General features: G+C 41.4%; 1 protein-coding gene across 1 annotated transcript in view; it reads right to left on the bottom strand.

Moving 5' to 3' along the window:
- The window catches only part of KLHL1 (kelch like family member 1), a 418,170-nt gene that overhangs the window by 69,232 nt on the left and 335,507 nt on the right, over positions 1 to 13,431 (bottom strand). Inside the window, exon 7 of the mRNA XM_006129049.4 lies at positions 10,856 to 11,080. Coding sequence (XP_006129111.2) covers positions 10,856 to 11,080 — 225 coding nt within the window. The remainder of the gene's footprint in view (positions 1 to 10,855; positions 11,081 to 13,431) is intronic.

Genomic DNA, 13,431 nt, shown 5'->3' with positions numbered 1-13,431 from the left:
GCTGCTCTGCCCCAGAGTCCAAAACAAAAGCCTGGTCTGCTGGGGGGGGGGGAGCACACTAGCTGCCCCCCCCCCCCCAGCAGACCAGGGACACGGGGAGCAGAGCCTCTGAGGCTTTGCTCTGGCAAAGACTCAGAGGCGCGGGGAACCGCCGCTGCTGCCACTTCAATCTGGGTGCCTGTGGTCTGCTGGGGACCGTCCCCAGCAGACCACAGGCTCCCGGACTGAAGCCGCAGCCGGGGGGGGGGGGTCCCGCGCCTCTGCTGCCGCTTCTATCTGGGTGCCTGTGGTCTGCTGGGGACCGTCCCCAGCAGACCACAGGCTCCCGGACTGAAGCCGCAGCCGCGGGGGGGTCCCGCGCCTCTGAGGCTTTGCCTGGCAAAGCCTCAGAAGCGCGGGAACCCGCCCGGTGCCCCTGGTCTGCTGGAGACCGTCTCCAGCAGACCAGGGGCACCGGAGCAGCTTACCAACGGGGCTTTCTCGCCCGACTTCCGGGGCGAGAAAGCGACGTTCGTAAGTGCGGATCCGACGTAAGTCGGATCCGCGTAAGTCGGGGACTGCCTGTATTTATCTTTTTTATTAGTTGAATAGTAGAAGTGGTTACTCTATTAGCTATGAATTTTGGCATTTAATCATAAAATAATAAATTGAAAATAAGGTATTTTTTCTTTACAGCAAACAGTTGAGTTTTAAAAATTCTTTCATTTCTACTAGATTTCTTGTAGTTTACAGTAACTAATGTATTATTATATTGCATTTTCCTTGCTGCTTAATGATAGATTGACAGACTGATGCAGATATTGAATAGCAATATTTTGATTTTCACTTGTCTTAAATATCTAGATTTAATCAATTTGAAACCTCTATCTTATCTTTATTTAAATGACTTTGTTCTGAGTCTTAAACTCTCTTTTGTATTTTTAATGAGACACCTTGAATAGATTTAAGATATTTTTCAAAATGCACAAATAAAAATAAAAAAGTGCACTGATTATTTATGCTTTTAGTCTCATCCTCCAAACACACACACATTACTCTAGAAATATCTAAATTACCTCAGCTGTAATAAAAGCTGTAGCTAATCATTCAGATTCCTCCCAATTAAAAATCTGTTTTGTTTAGTTAAGTTAATATGAGAAATCAAATCTGCATAAATTCTGTTTGGGAGTGGGAAAAATCAAAGGGAACAATGAAGTACACTACATACTTAATTCAGTAAAACTACCTTGCTTAGGGTTATAAAATTCCACACCAATGTTCCCTCTTATTTTTTCCATCAATGTGCAGATTTTTCCCATCTATGTGCAGAATAAATGTTGTTATGTGCACTACCAGAAGAAACACAAACTTAGCTCAGGACACTCTGCTAATCAGCTGGTGGCACTGGAATCTTGCCTGAGCTTACAGCAAACACTGTTCCACTCCCTCAGTTGTGGATAAATCTCTGTAATATTTCCATATAACCATGTATCATTCTCATAACTTTGTATTAAGAGATTTTATACATACATATCTTGGTCTTTCAGGGTACGTCTAGACTACAGGGTTTTGTCGATGGAAGTTTTGTCGACAGATACATAGAGCGTCTAGACACATTCAGTTCTGTCGACAAAGCAACTTGCTTTGTTGACAAAACCCTGTAGTCTAGACGCAACCCTACAGGCAATAACACCTTCTGTCAACAGAACTCTATCGACAGAAGATGTTATGCCTCGTAAAATGAGGTTTACCAGCGTCGACAAAACTGCTGAGTTCTGTCGACGTTATGTCGACAGAACTCAGCGGTAGTGTAGACGCTGGTATAGTTTGTCGACAAAAGTCCACTTTTGTCGACAAAACTCAGTAGTCTAGACACACCCTCAGATATATCTTTATGTTAAGTTTTCTTATAGAATCCTTGTTTTAAGAGAAAACTTGTATCCAGTATTTTCCATAGAACTTTGTATCAAGCTCTTTATGCTATAGGTCTTAGGAATAGTTAAGGTAAAGAAAATTGTCTTTTGCTATGAATAGAAGAGATCTCTCCCCTTTCCTTGATTGCCCTGTTGAAATGAATGAGGTGTGAATGGAGAATGAAAGGTGAGCACATTCAGTAGCAGTTGCAAGAGTGGAGACAGTTTGGGAGCCAGATCCAAGACAATACCTGTGAAATAGTGATAGACATGTAGCCCTGTTAGTCTGGTGTAGCTGAAACAAAATACAGTGAGTTATAAGATCAAGAATACATATTCCTGCGCATCCAGAAATATAATTTATGCTATCATGTGCCGAAAGTGTCCGTCTGCTATGTACATTCGACAAACGTCTCAGACACTTCGCCAAAGGATCAATGCCCACAAAACAGATATTAGACAGGATCACAAAGAAAAAACAGTTTCTTGCCATTTCAACCAGAATGGACATTGTCTCAACGACTTAATTACCTGCATCCTGCTTCAAAAGCCTTTTAAGACTGCACTTGAAAGAGAATCCTCTGAACTGTTATTCATGCTTAAATTTGACATTTTACACCTGAGTTTGAATAAAGAATCTAATTATCTTACCCATTACAAAGATAGCTTCCCCAATTATCACCTCTAATACCATTAGCTCACAGACATTTACCTTCCCCTCTCATCCCCCTTCTTTTCTGAAATTTGATTTGTCCCTTTTAATATGTGTTCATTTTTTTTAATTGTATCCTTTGGTATATATGGGTATGTCTACACTACACAGTTAATTCGAACTAACAGACGTTAGTTCGAATTAACTTTGATAGGCGCTACACTAGTGCTCCGCTAGTTTGAACTTAATTTGAACTAGCGGAGCGCTTAGTTCGAACTAGGTAAACCTCATTCCACGAGGACTAAGCCTAGTTCGAACTTACTAGTTCGAATTAAGGGCTGTGTAGCCCCTTAATTCGAACTAGTGGGAGGCTAGCCCTCCCCAGCTTTCCCTGGTGGCCACTCTGGGCACCACCAGGGAAACTCGTATGCCCCCCTCCCAGCCCTGGACCCCGGCCCCAGACCCTGCACCTGGCACGGCTCGAGCCAGCCACCGGATGCCCCCCAGCCCTCCGCCTCTTCCCAGGACCAGGCTGGTGGCTCTCGGGAGCCTGCCCAGGACTGCAAGAGGTGGGCACCCGCCTGGTCTAGTGCAGAAATCGTGGACCTTGTCCACGACCTCTGCACTAGGCACAGGAAAGTGGCCGTCTAGGACAGAAGAGCTGCCAGCCTGGCCACCCAGGAACAGGTTTGCATGAAAATCAAGGTGGTCCACTGAGACCCCCGACCCTGAGCCCTGAGCTTACAATGGCTGTACTGCGTCAAACCAAAGGTCCATCTACTCCAGTAGCCTCTCTGCCGACAGCAGCCAACCCTAGGTACCCTGGAGGGGATAGACCAAAGACAGTGACCAAGCCATTTGTCTCGTGCCATCCCTCTCCAGCATTCCACAAACTTTGGGCAGGGACACCATTCCTACCCCCTGGCTAATAGCACTCCATGGACCCAACCTCCATGAATTAATCTAACTTCTCTTTAAACTCTGTTCTAGTTCTAGCCTTCACAGCCTCCTGCAGCAAGGAGTCCCACAGGTTGACTATTTGCTTTGTGAAGAAGAACTTTCTGTTACTAATTTGAAGCCTGCTACCCATTCCTTTCATTTGGTGTCCTCTAGTCCTTCTATTATGGGAACTAATGGAGATCTTTTCTTTATGCACCCTCTCCACACCACTCATAATTTCAGAGACCTCTATCATATTCCCCCTCCATCTCCTGTTCTCTAAGCTGAAAAGTCCCAGTCTCTTTAGCCTCTCTTCATATGGGACCTGTTCCAAACCCCTGATCATTTTAGGTGCCCTCCCTTCTCCCACCCTCTCTCTTCCCCTCTCCCACCTCCTTTTCCCAGTCTCCCCTAGTTTTGTTCAATAAAGAGAGATTCTATTTTTGAACATGTGTCCTTTATTTTGTACATCAGGAAGGGGGGCTAGAGAGGGGTAAGTGGAAGGAGGTGAGGGAGGAATGGGGTATGAGCCCCCGATGGGGAGGACTGGGCTGGCTCTGTAGGCTGCTCGGGGTGGAAGTTCTCCTGCAGCCCCCCGATTGTCCCCTCCTCCCGGATGGCAGCCTGCGGCAAGTGCAGCCGGGCTGATGGCTGAGTGCTGTGATGTGCCGAGTGTGGGCACTCAGGGCACTCCAAGCCAGGACTGCTTTGCAAGCGGGGCACCCCTGAGAACTGTCTGTCCGGGGTGGGGGTCGGGTCCCTTTAAGCACAGCCCTCGGCTAGCCTGAGACAGCAGCTCCATGCTCTAAGTCCTACTCTGATGCCATGCCAGCACTGCTTCCGGCCATCCTTAACCTCAGTTCAGGGTACCTCTTGCGGTCCTGGGCAAGCTCCCAGGAGCTGCCAGCTTGGTCCCGGGAAGAGGGGGAAGGCTGGGGGGCATCGGGTGGCTGGCTTGAGCCGTGCCAGGTGCAGGGTCTGCTGGATGGGTGCTGGCAGGCTTGCACCTGGCACGGGCACCGTAGCCAGCCCGTGTCCCTTTAAGGGGTCCGGAGCTTGGCAATAGAGTTTCCCTGGTGTTGGCCAGAGTGGCCACCAGGGAAAGCTGGGGAGGGCTAGCCTCCCACTAGTTTGAATTAAGGGGCTACACAGCCATTAATTCGAACTAGTAAGTTCGAACTAGGCTTAGTCCTCGTAAAATGAGGTTTACCTAGTTCGAACTAAGCGCTCCGCTAGTTCGAATTAAGTTCAAACTAACAGAGCGCTAGTGTAGCGCCTATCAAAGTTAATTCAAACTAACGTCTGTTAGTTCAAATTAACTTTGTAGTGTAGACATACCCTATTTTATTTAAAAATGAAGCCTGGCCAACAAATCTCAAATTGGGGCTAAGAACCCATCTGGCCAGAGCATCATAATACTCCTGCGCTCCCATTTCCCCCAGACCCTACATCGGAGCCTATCATACACTGGACCCCCCTGCCCTGAGCCCCTCACATACTCCAACCCAAATTCCTGAACCCTCACATCCAGAAGTCTGTGGCTTGCTTAGTACCCTAACCCTACATCTGACCCCAACACTGCCAGGCCTGGCGCCCTCTCCCCGAGCCAGTGTCCCCTTATCCACCTTCTCCTGCATCCATATTTCCTCCCAGAGCTTGCACCTCTCACCCCTTCCCACTTCCCTCATTCCCACCCCAGAGCCAACCCAGCTGTCTCAACCCAGCAAGGTTACTGCTAGACTGCAGAAGCTTTTCAGGATTCTGGAGATATCCCAGAAAAACTCTTCTGCAACCATGGATGCATTTGTTTTTCCACTTCTTTTAGTGGAAGAGCATATATGATCCTTCTGTCACCTCTATATTCCTCTTTCCACAAGGAATACGGGGGCTTCCAAAAGAAGTGGCTTTTCTGACATTTGGTCCAGTCTAGACAGGCCAAATGTTGGAAAAACCTCTTCCTACAGAAGAATTGGGGAAAAAAGCAGCTGTGTAAGGGTTGGGTACAGTAAGGGATGGAGAGGAGGAAAATAGAGAGGGTGGAGCTTCAAGGAAGGGGCGGGGCTTTGAGGAAGGGCGGAGTGGTAGATCTTGGCTTATTCTGTCATTTAAAAAGTTATCTTGGGTGTGAAAAGGTTGGAGACCACTGGTTCAGGGGGTTAAGTTGAGTATAACTATGTGTCTGTGTTGTGCTTAAAAGAAGCACCTGGGATCTTTTTCAGGTTGGTAAGGTAACACACCACATTTATTGAACATACATAGATCAATCAACACTTTATCATACACATATGATACATTACACTCATGCACACACACACAAACATACTCCATCTTGTTGTTACCAATAGTTGCTCCCCCTAACTACACTGACCAGGTGAGTTAGATGGGAGAGGGGTAGAGCCTGGCTTCTGCTGATCCAGATTGATGCTTCCATGTTGACAAGATGAAAAGCTCGGGGTCCCTCTGTACTGCCGACATCAAAGGTATTTGTCGACCACCCAGGTATGCCTCCTGGGATGATGTTTACCTGGGTGGTCGACAAATACCTTTGATGTTGGCAGGGGAGCGTCCAGACTATCGCGCTGAACCGACAAACAGCTGCTCAGCTGTTTTTCGGCTCAGCGCGGCAGCCATGTAAATTTAAATGAAGTGGTGATTATTTAAATCGCTGCTTCATTTTACTATGTCCGGTAGCCTAATCTACATGCCTCTGTCGCCAGAGGCATGTAGTCTAGACGTACCCTAAGAGTGCTACATTGATATTAGAACTTCTCTTCTACTGCCTTTTGCAGAAAGGAAGTTATGAAGCCTACAGGACAGTTCTCTCCCCTTGACTTAGGGCATCTTCACCAAACATGCTATGGCGGTGGGGCTGTGCCAATGTAAAAGTGTAGTGTAGGCCTGCCTTTTGTCTCATTTAGGACATTAACTGGGTGCTATGTTATGTGGTGATGGGAGGGGAGAGTGAGGAAGTTCAGGCTTCCTCTGCTCTTTTTAATTCAGAGTGTAACTTAGCCTAAATATCTTTGTACTAGATAATTCCCCCGAGGAAAGCAGGAATACAGATTTTGAAATAAGCAGCCTCTTATTTTGAAATAATAGGCTTGTTTTACCTATTTAGCTTTTCTGACATTCGGCCCCATGTAGGTGGGCCAAATATTGGAAAATCCTCTTCTGGAAAAAGAATCGGAAGTAACTCATTAAATTGCAGAAGGACATTTTTGTAGATAAAATAGTGATTTAACAAAAACCTCTGAAATTTACTCTTCTAGGATGAAGGACATCAGCTATTCAACAGTGTAGTTAACTATTTAAGTACAACAATACAAAACAATTTATTAGGATTGGAGGTGAAACATAATTTCACATGCTGAAAATAAAGAGGAAAAGTGTAGGTAGCCAGAAACAGCTTTTGGCCAAAACACCAGCAAAGTCAGCTGTGTTCTTTTTGATACAGCCCAAGATGGTCATTAGAGATGCTGGGATGTTGTCTTTATGTTTCATTTGATTGACAGCACTTCTAGAAGCACAGCATCTCCAATTCCTGACTCAAAGGGCTACATGTCATCAAAGGATTGATCAGAACAAACATGGTGTTACATATAGGCTGTGTCTAGACTGTGTCTAGACTGGCAAGTTTTTCCGCAAAATCATCTGCTTTTGCGGAAAAACTTGCCAGCTATCTACACTGGCTGCTTGAATTTCCACAAGAACACTGACGATCTTATATAAGATTGTCAGTGTTCTTGCGGAAATACTGTGCTGCTCCCGTTCGGGCAAAAGCCCTCTTGTGCAAATCATTTGAGCAAGAGGGCCAGTGTAGACAGCACAGTATTGTTTTGTGCAAAAAAGCCCCGATGGCTAAAATAGCGATCCGGGCTTTTTTGCGCAAAAGTGCGTCTAGATTGTCACGGACGCTTTTCCGCAAAAAGTGCTTTTGCGGAAAAGCGTCTGTGCCAATCTAGATGCTCTTTTCCGAAAATGCTTTTAACGGAAAACTTTTCTGTTAAAAGCATTTCCGGAAAATCATGCCAGTGTAGACGTAGCCATAAGGTATGACATTCTCCTGAAGCTATGAAATCCCTCCACACTTCCAAATATTTCAATTCCTAAGGATATCTTTTCTCCCAAGACTTTGAATCATTTCCATCTTTGCTATTACTTCATGGAAGTGAGTGACCTGTGGTTGCTAGCAATTATGTTACCTAATTTTCAATTAAAAAGCAGTGAACAAACAAAAGAAGATTTATTCTAAACTCCCAAGGATTTGATGAATGTACAACAGACTGCAATAAGGGCTCTCTTCATATTAGACAGCAGCAATGTAATCATACTTAAGCAATAAACATGGCAAGAGATTATTAGAATGAACTGTGGGGCCCAGTCAAGTGCATTAAACTAAAAGAGATCTACTGTCTGTGTTAAGTACACCTTGAAGTGTCTACTACTGTGAAAACAGATCTTAAAAATGAAGAAGTAAAAATGTATGTAAAAGAAAAAGTCTGCTGAAAATAAAAATGATTGACATTTTATCTTAAATATGAGTTCCTTTAAGTTTCAGAGACCTGAACCCCCCCTGTCCCTCAAATCCCTGCCTCAGGCTCAATTCAGAGCCTCCGTACACTCCAAATCCCATAGCCCAAGACCAGAGCCTGTGCCCCAACCCTCTGCCCCTGCCTAGTGAAAGGGAAGGAGAATGGGGGAGCGAGGAAGGGAGGACGAGTGAGCAGAAGCAGGGCCTCGGAGAAGGGGCGGGAAGGAGGTGGGGCAGGGTATTTGGGTTTGAGGTAGATCTTGGATTGCACTTACATTCAAAAAGTGCTCTTGGGCTTAGAAAGGTTGGAGACCACTGCACTAGACACATCACAAAGAGCCAGTTTGACACCATAGCTAGGCTGTCATTAGTGGCCTTTTCACTGGAAAATGAGATCTGAAGTAAAATCTTTGGTTGAGGAAGACTAGCTAATGTGTTTTTAAATGCCATTGCCTTTGTCTACAACTAGGTGTCAAGTGCCCTAAATTAACAAGTGTTTGTAAGTTCATTGGATAAATATAATTCATTTTCCAAATATGATAAACAAGGTCTGTGTGTGCATGTATGTTTAGCACAACTTGAACTGCATTAGTAGGTTTTTTATCTTCCTTTTTAAGCTTCTGCTTTAAATTTAGTGCCAGCAGCAACATGGAAGGTTGGAAGCCATGCTTCACAAATGCTAATCAAGCTTGAATCTTGCTCTCTTTGAATTTCTACAGACTAGCATGCAAACAAGCTATGGAGCAACCAGAGCATCTCTCTTCCCTTTGCTGAAAGGCAACAGAAGATATTCTGCCAGCCAGGCTACAAGATATATAGGGCTAGATCATACCTTTAATCAGAACCCTGAACAAAACACAGTACAGAAATAGTACCATCCAAGAAGACTTTGTGCTTCAGACATGGAAGTTTAAGGCATAGTTCCTCTTTCTTATGCTTGTGTGGCGGTAAGGGGCCAAGGATAGGAGAAGTGAAGAAGAGAAAAGGGAATAATCTGCTACATCCCTATGACAGGCAAGAGCACTTTTACTATTACAGATGGACAAAATATCTAAGTGGACTGAAGCATTTTAAGACCTATCCCTACGTGGTTTCTACCTGCTTATTTATATTTGCTTTAAAAGTTCCCTAACTCATTTTTAAATGTGTACATTTTTTTTCCTGAGACTAGGCAAATAGCAAGACTAAAAGTAAAGCCAATAGGAATTAATTCTGTGAGTGAACAAATGTTTTGTCATTTTTCTCACTCTCTTTCTTTATTGACACAGTATAAAGAGTATGGGTCATACAAATGTCCAGGAGTAAATGCTGTTGAGCTCTTTAAACAATTGCTGATAAGGAAATAAGTGATTAAACTATGTTTTCATAGCATTCAGATGTAATCCCGTGCTAACACTGACAGACTTCATATGAGACTGTTATGGACTGTAATTATAACAATAAAAAAGAAAAAAGAATATGGTTAACAGCCATTAAAAACTTGATTTAATATGTAATAAATATTCTCTTGAAGAGAATGAAAGGATAATTAAAATTATCTATTACCAATTAACTGAAATAGACATAAAATATACCAATGTATGGCAAAGAAATGCACTTTATGTTAGAATTGCCACAAATATTGAAATGGTGAGGAAAAAATTGCTTGGGCGGGAGGCTGATTAATTTCAACCCAGTGGAAAATATTTAAATTAATTGAATTTTCTGAGCTAGGAATCAACTGAAGGTTTCTGGATAATGAACCTGATGGACAAGTTTCTTAAACATGTTTCATAAGACTTATTTTTCTTTTGTTGTTAGAGAAAAGAGATATTTGCATCTCTAGAGAGGATAAAAACACTAATTTTATCAAGTTGAATTTAAATACCCTGATACTCCCAACCTAACATTTCAAAGTATTCTCCAGCTAAACCATATCCATTGCAAACCCCAGTGATTAAATCTATTTTTGCCAAGCCTAATCACAGTATTTTAAATACACAAATATTCCAGTCTCAGCCTTACTTTGCTAAAAGACCTAAAGCTACCAGAAAGTTCCTTATTAACTGCCTGGATCTTGAGCTGGTATAACTCAATTGAGGTTAATGAAACTAAGTTGGCTCATGACAGCTGAGCCTCTGACTCTGAGTTGTTTGAATAAAAAGCAGCTGAGGTCGGTAATTATGTAGAATTACTGAAATTGCCCATCTGGATCAGACCCGCATCCAGATCAATAGTGGGATCTAGACTCAGTGTTGCAGTATCCATCTTTTTTAGGCATTCTGCCACGTAGTGAAATCGAAGGCCAGATGCCCAATCTACCTATGTATACTTATACAATACATAGGGAGAGTTAGAAGCCTAGGAATAGGACCCCAAAAGCCAGCAAAGTGAGCTGAGAGCCACTTAACTTATTGAAGTGGTAAACATTAAGGGGAGGCTTTTGGGCCTGGATCCACCAAGATACTTAGTGGTGTTGCCCCTCTTACCACTTTTAGCTGTTGCTTATATTTTACCATACAGAAAAACCTCTGAGTTACAAACATAAGCCTTATGAACTGACCAATCAAACGCACACCTAATTTGTAAATGGAACTACATGATGAGGCACCAGCACAGACAAATCCTTCAAAAAATTTAAAAATCAAATATTGTAAAATGTATGTTAAACGTATACTACTAGAAAATAAAGGGGAAGCAGCATTTTTTCTACATAATACAGTTTCAAAGCTGTAAGTCAATTTTCAGTTGTAAGCTTTTGAAAGAACAGCCATAATACTTTATTCAGAGCTACAAACATTTACAGCACAAATTATAGATTTCCAAAACAAATTGTATCTCTTTGAAACATAAATTTCTTACCTAAGCCATGCCTATGTGTTGACATTGGGGGTAACACAGTCCAAGCCTTGGTTTTTGGATTGTAACATTCAACAGTGTTTAATGTCTTTAAACCATCCCGGCCTCCAATAACAAAGAGTTTGTCATCAATGACAGCCACGCCAAACTGAAGTCTCCTGCCATTCATCATTCCAGCCTGGATCCATATATTTGTCCTGAGATCATACTTCTCTATAGTTGTAGCACCTGATGGGACACATTAATGAGATAATGTTTTTACTGAGTATGGCTTTATATATGCTGCTGTCCCCCCAAAATGAGAGCTTCACTGTAAGTCTTAGCAAAATGTTTCTTTTTGCTTAGAGCTGTTTGTTAAATACCCATGAATGAATGATTGATTACTCTTTTTCTGGAAGTGAACTACTACCAACTGGCCACTCCAGAATTAGAGGATCATTAGTTTGAATAATATTATGTACTAGCTTTATGATCTCTTTTACAGTTCATGGTCTAACTACCTAAGATCCCTAATCTCATTACATTTCTTCAGTATCCTACGTAAAAAAAACCTGTGAAATTAAGTGTTATTTTCATTAGAGATAGGAAATCAGTATTCATATCTGGGTCTATGCTTCCTTAGATTTTTATTATTTCAAATATTTGTTTTGTTTGTTTCAGACCCAGTATGGCACCTCTCTCACCTAGAGATGTACAAGTAACAGAGTTAAAACATTTATTTATATGTCCAACAACACTTCCTTCTCAATATGATTATTTATTTTACTTACACATCTTACACTAAAGGCTGTGAAAAAGAGCAAAAACATGCAAAATAATTAGAAATTTTGTCATGATTAGCTGTTAAGAGACTTTTGCTGCTAAAAGTAACTTGTACCTAACAAAGATAGTTTAAAAATGAAATAAATGTGTTTATAAGAAATACAGAGAAAAGGGGAGCACAAGTAACTAAATACCAGAGTAACAGAATAATGCATTCCATTAATTCATATGTGTATATAGGAGGGATTAATCTAAATCAAGACCCTGAATATCTAAATGGCATCTGGTTTTGAAGTAAACCATAAGAAAGATATGTAATTTATCTGTACACATTCAGTGTTTTATTTTCATAGACATTCACACATTTAATAATTCTTCATCTCTAAAGATCAAGTATCCCTACAGAGAAAATCAACATCATTACCCTATGCAATTAAGCTTCGATGCCCTATTCTATTTGGACTGCAGTAAAAGGTTACAATACTTTAGAAAACAAATCTTTCAGGATTCATTCATTCTTTAGAACAGAAGAAGCAATAAACAAAACAAAAACAAACATTGTGGAAGCAGTAGTTTTGTTAATTGAACTAAAATAGATGTAATTTAAATTCAATTGTATCCCAGTTTAATAGAGCAATAATAATGTGGATGCTCAACTGGATATATTAAATCCCCTGTTAGTTTTCAGAAGCTATGAGAAATATGAACTAATTTCCACATTCAATTAACTCAGGGTTGTTGGGGTTTTTTTGAAGATCTTAATTTAAAATTGCTAGTTGTATAAATAAATTAATCTACAGCTCAGAGAGAACGTTAATATAGTTGTTTTGTGATATAGCATGGAATATTAACATGACACACATTGCTGATGTTGTTAAAAATACTTGTGTCTATATTACTAAGAAGTGTTTTATATGGTATTTGTATTGAATTTAGAACTGACATGGCACTCGAATGCAGAAGTTTTCAAATTCTTTGTCATGGCTTGTAAGGGCAAATCACTAGCTAGATGTGAAACTCTTTGTTTACCTGCACCTCTGCAGATATGGGCAATCGCAGCTCCCGTTGGCCACAGATAGCTGTTCCTGGCCAATGTTGAGCTGAGAGAAGCAGTGTGGACTATATGTTGAGTGGAATTTAAAATTTTGGCAAAGCTAAGCAAAATCAGAGAAGAATATTTAATATATCACTATAATAGTTACACACTGGCAGCTCTGTGAAATTAACTGTAAGGAACATTTTGTATTTAAAACCTCTGAAATACAATCGTTCTATGAAAATCTTATCTTGAGTTCTCATTAGCTTGATGATTGGAGTCTTAAAATTAATTACTCATGATTAATTTCTCCAAGCTGCTACTATGTTGACTACTACTTTAATAGAAATGAATACTGATTAATGTCTCTATAAAATTGTTTCTGGATATAACAGGAAACAAACATTTTCCTGTACACAACTCTTCTCTCTATATATACTTTAATTTAGTCCTTGTTTTGCAGCTATGTACTGACCCTCTTTTCTTCAATGTTCTCTTCTCTTGACTTCCTCATTTTCACTCATTGTTCATGTTCCCCACCTGTGATCATGGTCATAGCATTGAACTCATCATAAGCAAGACCCTTTCTGCCTGATCTCATCTATACCAACCATGTGTTAATTAATAATTTTATTGTTAGCTAACCCTTTGAAAGCCTATTATCTGCTCAATCTCTTAAGAATCTGGATTTAGATCCTCACAGATTATTTACTCTCTCAGAGTATGTCTACACAACAAAGTTATTTCGAAATAACTTTACCAGCCTTTACACAGCCAAACC

Source organism: Pelodiscus sinensis, chromosome 1 (genome assembly GCF_049634645.1).
Source record: "Pelodiscus sinensis isolate JC-2024 chromosome 1, ASM4963464v1, whole genome shotgun sequence".
Classification (NCBI taxonomy): Eukaryota; Metazoa; Chordata; order Testudines; family Trionychidae; genus Pelodiscus; species Pelodiscus sinensis.
The sequence above is the reverse complement of the archived record's forward strand: the minus strand, read 5'-3'. Positions and strand labels throughout refer to the sequence as shown.